We start from the raw sequence: 7,654 nt of genomic DNA, 5'->3' as shown, positions 1-7,654 counted from the left end.
TTAGTGTAGGATTTGATTGATGTGATAGATTTTAAAAATTAGTTTAATTGGTAGAAATTAAAGATTACCAAAATGCCCCTAGTTATAAAAGTAATATAAAATGTTATATTTATTGTAAAAATGTTTATAGAGAAAAAAATTATGAATAATTTATAAAATTAATGTTTAAAAATTATAAAAATTAAATAATCAACTTATTTTTAATAAAGGTTTAATCATTCACTAAGTCCCTATTTTCGCATGGAATCTCAATTTCGTCCCTTTCTTTCTGAAAATATCAATTGGGTCCCAATTTTATGAAAATTGCAACAAATCGATCCTTTCCGTTAATTTGGCTGGACGGCGTTAAAAAAATTGATGAGTGAATGCTGAGATGACGAACGAGCGCTCGTCCACCAGCGAACGAACGCTCGTCCAGCAGCGAACGAACGCTCGTCGACCACCGAACGAACGGTCATCCAGTGTGGAACGAACGGTTGTCCAGCAGTAAGAGGTCGACGAGCGTTCGTTCTCTGGTGGACGAGCGTTCGTTCGCTGCTGGACGAGCGTTCGTTCGCTGGTGGACGAGCGCTCGTTCGTCATCTGAGCATTCACTCATCAATTTTTTTAACGCCGTCCAGCCAAATTAACGGAAAGGATCGATTTGTTGCAATTTTCATAAAATTGGGACCCAATTGATATTTTCAGAAAGAAAGGGACGAAATTGAGATTCCATGCGAAAATAGGGACTTAGTGAATGATTAAACCTTTAATAAATTAGAAAATATAATATACCTAATTTTATTAAAATGTACATCTTTTTAAATTATAATATTAAAATAATTATAAAAACAACTGAAAAATATATATTGCGTAACCGGTTACGCGTTCGCGTAACAGGTTACGCGTTTGAGTAATCGGTTACGCGTGTGCAAGCAAAAGTTCATTCTTCTCTGTAACCGGTTACACTCTGCTGTAACCGGTTATTAATGTGCAGAATCGAATAACTTCGTTATTTTTGGCTGATGTATGGAAGCAAAGATGGGTATATACGTCTTTCCCTCGTAAATCATCGCAAATCATCTCACATTTGCGAGATGAGCTGAACAGTGGAATCCCGCAAATCAGCGGATATCCGTCTTACCAAATCCGCGCAAATCCACCAAAACGAACGACCTTGCTTTTGGAAATCCATCCGCGGTAATCCACTGGTATGCTGACAGTGTTGTTTTTAACATACGTGTCAAATTTTATTATTTTAAATTTTGAATTAAAAAATTAAATTAAAATAGGGGAAATTCAGGCAAAGTTGGCAATTCAATTACAGAACCTCGTTCTCTCTGCAATGATAATGTATTCCGGCGACGTCTCCCCCTTGGACCCCATGTTTTCCGGCACTAGTCTACAGCCACTCCCCTCTCAACCCTTCCCTTTTTCGCGGACCGACGACCCAACCCTAATTCCGCAAACCGCAGAGCCTCCAAAAACCCTTGTCCCTAAAACCGAACCCTCTCAACCTTTCAAATTCTTCCCCCAATACCATCCCACCCGCCTTTCTCTGCCTCCCGCAGCTCCGCTCCCCGGAGCAGCCCCAGCAGAAACGACAGCGTTTGGAGTCCCCGGTGATCCCGCAGAGCAACCTGGCTCGACAACGCAGACAGAAGATGAGCGAGAAAACCCGGTGCCTGCAGAAACTGATGTCGTGGGACAAGAAAATGAACCAAGGCACGCTCCTGGAGGAAGCGTACATGTACGTGAGGTTTCTTCAGGCGCAGTTCCGCTTACTACAGTCGATGCCCTCCCATTCATCTTCTTCCTCGCCTTCCTTCCGCCAAAACTCAGCAGTATTCGTGGATCTGGAGAAACTGAATCGCTCCCAGCTACTGTAGGTCCTGGTTAACTCACCCGTGGCACAAACCATGCTATATTCTCAAGGTTTTTTGTGTCTTCTCTTTCGAACAATTTTCTCTCCTCAAAAGAATTATCAAATAGGAGGCACCACCACCGTAACCACGTTTCCCCCAAATCTATTTTCAATTAAGCTTAGATTCTGCCTTCATTTCTGCACGTTTCCCCCAAATCTATTGCCAACTTTGCCCTAATTGAAGTTTTTAACTTAATTTTTTAATTTAAAATTTAAAATAATATAATTCACCCACGTTCGTAATGACACGTTTGTTAAAAATAACACTCTCAGCATGATACAATACTTAACGCCGTCTCATCAATTTAACATAAAGGTCCTATTTAATTCAAATTTACAAAAGTAAAGACTCTCGAAAAAAAAGAAAGGATTCTATTTAAGATTAGGTTTAATACCCAATTTTGTCCCCAGTTTGGTTCGGAAATCTCAATTTAGTCCCTCTATATAAAAGTAATTGTAATGGATCCTTACTTGTAATTATGTGAGTCAAATTAGTTCCTTCCGTTAAATATAGGCAAACGGAGTTAATGGGCTGATGATGTGGCAGTAGTCACTGATTAGGTGTCAACACGTAATTGAGATTGTGCTTACGTGGTGTTAGGGCACCTGATTTTAAAGTTAGGGCACCTAATTGGAAATTGGGGATAAAATGATTTTGGGGTAATTCGTTGCAGATTAGGGCATTTTGGTGTGTGCGAAAGAAGACAGAGGCAGTGATCGCGGGAACCATTAAGTTTAAGACAAAGCATTTGTTAGTGGACGACCATTCGTGGAGATCGTGTTGGTGGGGTAAATAACGAAAAGCGACTTTCGAAGGTGCGTTTATGGTAGGTTTTGTTCTGTGTTTGGTTGCTTTCGGTGTGGTCCCCCCAAAACTTTTGATTTTTGTATGGTTTGTCTGTGTTGTGTGCCCCAATGTCAGTGCATTTGCTTTGTTTCTGTTGCGACATTGTCGTTGTGGTCCCCCTTGATAGTGTGTGGTACTGTGTTGTGGCATTTTCTTTATTTACTGTGATAAATGTGGTTTTGCTTTGTTTGAGTTGTTTATGGTCTGTACAGTGGTATGTTTATGCTTTGTTTTTTGGTTAGATATCATTTGGGTTAAGGGTTAAGCATAGATTAACTGTGAACAATTTTTATATTAGATAATATGGTCAACTCAGGCATTGAAGTCGTGTTTCACCATGGAGGGAAATTGGAGAATAATGGGACATTTGGATATCACTATGGTCAAACCACAACTTTAAAAATAGACCCTGATCGATGGAGTTATTTTGAAATATTAAGCATTCTAAAGGAGATGGGTTATAGGAATGTAAAGGACTTATGGTATTCATTGGGTCGTGGTCCTGTATTAGAAGATTGTTTGGAACCTTTATTAGATGACAAGGGTGCTTGTCATCTGATCAATATTGCTATGTTGAATGGTGAAGCTCATCTTTATGTTATACATAGGGTGTGTGAACCTGAGTATCTTCTGCAGTTGGAATACTTTTCTGAACACCAAATTGATAGACCTAGTGGTGAAGGAGAAGTTGAGAGAGAGAGTGCTGATTTGGAAGTTGATAGACCTAGTGGTGAAGGAGAAGTTGGGAGAGAGAGAGTGTTGAAAAGGAAGTTGAGATAGAGATTGGTGAAGCAGATGTTGAGGCAGTGGGTGAAGCAGAGGTTCAGACAGTAGCACCTGAGGTAGAACCTGAATCAGAAGTTGATCCACAAATGATAGAAGTTGAGGTTGATGTACAACCTGAGGTAGAACCTGATGTAGAGGCTATGGTAGAAGTTCAGACAGAGGCAGTGATTGATGTACAACCTGAGGTAGAACCTGAATCAGAAGTAGCCCCATAAATGATTGAAGTTGAGGTTGATGTAGTGGGTGATGTAGAGGATGTCGTAGAATTACAATCAGAGCCAGTGGAGGATGTTGGTGTGGAGGCACAGGTTGAGGTACAGGATGTTGGTGTGGAGGCACATCTTGAGGTACAAAGTGATTCAAATGCTGAGGGAAATGGTGTGAATGTAGACGTGCAGTCTGATGTGGAGGGGCAGGCAGAAGTAGAGGGTGAGGTAGAGGGTAATGGAGTAGAAGCTGATGAGTATGATGTTAGAAGTTGGAATGGGTCCGAAGAGGATGTATTGAGTGACCATGGAGATGAAGTGGGATTCGATATATTTGAAGCTACTAATGAAGTTGAATTTGGTGGACCTAGGGGTTTATCTGATAGTGATTGGGAATCCGACAGTTTGAACAGTGTTGTGGAAAGTGATAACACAGATGATGACAGGGATGACTATGGGGATTTTGGTGTTTTTTCAATGCCCAAAACTATGGAACAATATAAATGGGAAGTGGGCACGTACTTCAGTGACAAAAAAGATTTTGCAGAAACTATAAGATCGTATGGAGTAGAGAATGGTAGAAAATTAAAAGTTTATAAAAATGACAAAAGAATAGTGCGTGTCAGATGTTGTGGGTCAAAAGGGAAATGTCCTTGGAATGCATATTGTGCATATAAGGCAGCTAAGGAAAATAGTAGACAACCACACTTGCAGTAGAGAATTTAACATCCGTTTAATGACTTCAAAATGGTTGAGTGGGAGGTTAGAGAAGACTATGAAAGACAATCCAAATATTAATCTGTATAACCTCCATAACAAAGTTTCTAAGAAGTGGAACATTGGTGTTTCTCGGTCCACAACCTGTAGGGCAAAAGCAATGGCTTTTAAACAAATAGAAGGTGATTTTAAAGAACAATATAGAAGAGTGTATGACTATGCCAATGAGTTGCTTCGGTCAAATCCTGGTTCAACTATCAAAGTTCATGTTGAACCTAATGAGGACACTCCAATTTTCAAGAGACTATATGTGTGTTTGAAGGCCTGTAAGGACAACTTTGTGTCATGTAGGAAGATTATAGGTTTGGATGGTTGTTTCTTAAAAGGGAAATTTGGAGGTGAGTTGTTAACTGCAGTAGCAAGAGATGGGAATGACCAAATGTGTCCTTTGGCATATGCTGTTGTGGAGGTGGAGAATAAGGACAGTTGGAGTTGGTTTCTACATTTCCTCATTAATGATCTTGGTGGTGTGGAGATTTCTTCAACCATCACATTTATGTCAGATCAACAAAAAGTGAGTAACTTACTACCATTGGCATTTTTTTTTTATCTTTTAAGCCTTCATGTCTTTTATTTTAACTTGTATACCTTCATGTCAATAGGGACTTTTACCAGCATTACAAGAACTTCTCCCTGGTGTGGAGCAAAGGTTTTGTGTTCAACACATCTATGCTAATTTCAGGAAGAGGTTTCCTGGCCAGATTCTAAAACGTCTACTATGGAAAGCAGCAGCATCAACACACCCTCAAACATGGGAAGCAGTGATGAGAGAAGTTAAAGAGGTGAATCCAGACGCCTTTAAATACTTATTAGCCATTCCACCAAGGTATGTCAATCCACATGCCTTTAAAATTCATTGTTCGTACTAATTGTTCTTTGTTTTCATAGCTGATATTTTGCACTTGTTATTTGTGTAAGTAGATTTTGGTCACGGTCAAGGTTTACAAGTAATGTTGTTTGTGACACCTTAGTGAATAATATGTCCGAAGCATTTAATAGTGTAATATTACATGCAAGAGGTAAGCCCATCATCACAATGATGGAAGACATTCGTCTGTACCTCATGAAGAGATGGGCAACAAATAGAAACAAAATAAGTACATATGAAGGTACTCTTTGTCCAAAGATTAAGAAAAGATTTGACAAGGAATTGCACTTGACTAAATACTGGATCCCTAGGTATGTTGACATCACTACATTACCATTTGACTTCTTTATGTATTCAATTTTGTACTATAAACCGTGATTTGTTTTTTAAAAATTTGCAGTTGGTCAGGACAAAAATTTTTTGAGGTCAAACACATTTCAATGATGAGTGACAAGTATGTGGTTGACATAGATAAACTAGAATGCAGTTGCAGAAAGTGGACTTTAACAGCTATCCCATGCTGTCATGCACTAGCTGCCATGACATTTATCAACATCAATGGAGAAGACTACGTCCCACATTGGTTTACAAAGTCAACCTACCAAGAAACATACATTCCAATCATCTACCCTGTCAATGGTCCTCAACTATGGGAAAAGACTTCTCAGCCTGATGTTTTGCCTCCAACTAAAAGAGTGTTGCCTGGTAGACCAAAAAAGAAGAGAAGGCTAGAGGCTTGGGAGCTAAAGAAGGATGACACACAACTCAAGCAAAATGGAACTCGTAAGAGATGTTCCATATGTAGACAGCTTGGTCATAAAAGAAATAGTTGTCCACAAGCTCCTCCAGCAAACCAAACTCAATATCAATCAACTGAGCAACCTGAAACCCAAGCTGAACAAAGTCAGCCAATTACTGGACCAAGTCAGCTTACTCAATGCGTTTTGGAACAAACTCAGCCATCTACAACACAAGTTTAAAAGTGATTTAGGACTGACAGTATGTTTAGGTTAAGTATGTTTAGGTTAAGTGATGGCTATTTTGTAATCACAGACATGTATTTTGTTAACTGTCAGACGTGCATTTGAAGTCCACTTTGTAATTCCAATGACAGATTTTGTTTTCTTTATGATGTAATTATGAATGGTGTTTGGACCTTTGGCATATCAATTTCAATGACAGATTTTGTTTGGATGTGCATTTCACAATTCCAATTTCTCATTATATTTTGATCACAGCTTCTGTTTTGATTATGATGTCATTATGAGTGGATTTGTTGGACAACTCCTTTTTTGATCACAGCTTCTGTTTTGATCACAGCTTCTGTTTTGGTGTTTGATCACAGCTTCTGTTACACAACTCTTTTTTTGGATTAAAACAATGCACATATACTTCTTCCAATCACTGAAAGTCCCTTCTTATACAGAACTCTCTTTTTGGATTACAGAAGCCACTTCCTCATTTAATTGCCAGTTACACACCACTTCCTCATTTTATTGCCAGTTACACACCACTTCCTCATTTTATGTTGTATATATCAAACAAAATGTAAATTGAAACCATAATTTCAGATGCTTGAATTCAAATTTCACCTTCATTTCATAACATCATATTACAATTTGCCCAAAGTGCTCTTCACATAAACTATCTAATAGAACACATCATGGACTTTTAAACAAAATACATACAACAATAATGTTAATGAATCCCAGAAAACATATCATTGTTATTAACATCTTCTCCCTTTTCTGACATTCCCTAACACATTTCTCCAGGCTATTAATCTTCCTCCTTTGCCTTCCAATAGTACTAGCAGCATCATCTACGTAATCTTCATTAAGCCATTTAAAGAAATTGCATCCTTGAAGTTCTTCATTTCTTGTCCGCTGTTCAAAGTATCCAACCACAAAATTTTCATTAATAACTAAAAATAATTTATCACAAACATTAAACTACAAACCTTGTAGTTAGGGCAGCCCCAGAATTGTTTCCCCTCGTTCTTAACTGTTTTTGCCACTCTCAACACAGCAGCCTCCCCACAATGGTATATTTGGCTTCCAACCAATCCTCTGGATGAACCACCACGAGAGCTCCCCCATGAGCAAGATGAACAACCGTGATTCGAAGACATTGCGAACCCCAAAGTGAGACAACCACTGAGAAGGAAGAAGAACTCGTCAACCGCGAACCACCACTAACCACTGACTTAAGCACAACCCGTAAAGAAGAACAACACAAATGACAAGATGATGAACAACAACACCCAC

The 7,654-nt window shown here is 38.9% G+C and overlaps 1 protein-coding gene and 1 pseudogene across 1 annotated transcript; both read left to right on the top strand.

The window, feature by feature from the left end:
• Window positions 1-709: 709 nt before the first annotated feature.
• On the top strand, window positions 710-2,020 carry LOC148200009 (transcription factor bHLH117-like; annotated as a pseudogene).
• LOC148200008 (uncharacterized) lies at window positions 1,888-6,581 on the top strand. The gene is made up of 5 exons (XM_088112103.1): window positions 1,888-2,719; window positions 3,049-5,033; window positions 5,122-5,345; window positions 5,441-5,698; window positions 5,788-6,581. The coding sequence occupies exons 2-5, from the start codon at window positions 4,401-4,403 to the stop codon at window positions 6,365-6,367; spliced, it is 1,695 nt and encodes a 564-aa protein (XP_087968229.1). The 5' UTR covers window positions 1,888-2,719; window positions 3,049-4,400; the 3' UTR covers window positions 6,368-6,581.
• Window positions 6,582-7,654: the final 1,073 nt, after the last annotated feature.

The sequence above is a fragment of the Vigna umbellata genome, chromosome 4 (assembly GCF_029865625.1).
Source record: "Vigna umbellata cultivar VRB3 chromosome 4, Vumbellata_1.0, whole genome shotgun sequence".
NCBI lineage: Eukaryota > Viridiplantae > Streptophyta > Magnoliopsida > Fabales > Fabaceae > Vigna > Vigna umbellata.
Note: the sequence above shows the minus strand (reverse complement) of the source record. Positions and strands in the feature narration are given on the sequence as shown.

Coding starts and splice junctions, on each gene's coding strand:
- LOC148200008 (XM_088112103.1), top strand. CDS start 4,401: ATGCATATTGTGCATATAAGGCAGCTAAGGAAAATAGTAGACAACCAC. Junction 5,034..5,121: donor TTATGTCAGATCAACAAAAA/GTGAGTAACTTA, acceptor TCATGTCAATAG/GGACTTTTACCAGCATTACA. Junction 5,346..5,440: donor TTATTAGCCATTCCACCAAG/GTATGTCAATCC, acceptor TTGTGTAAGTAG/ATTTTGGTCACGGTCAAGGT.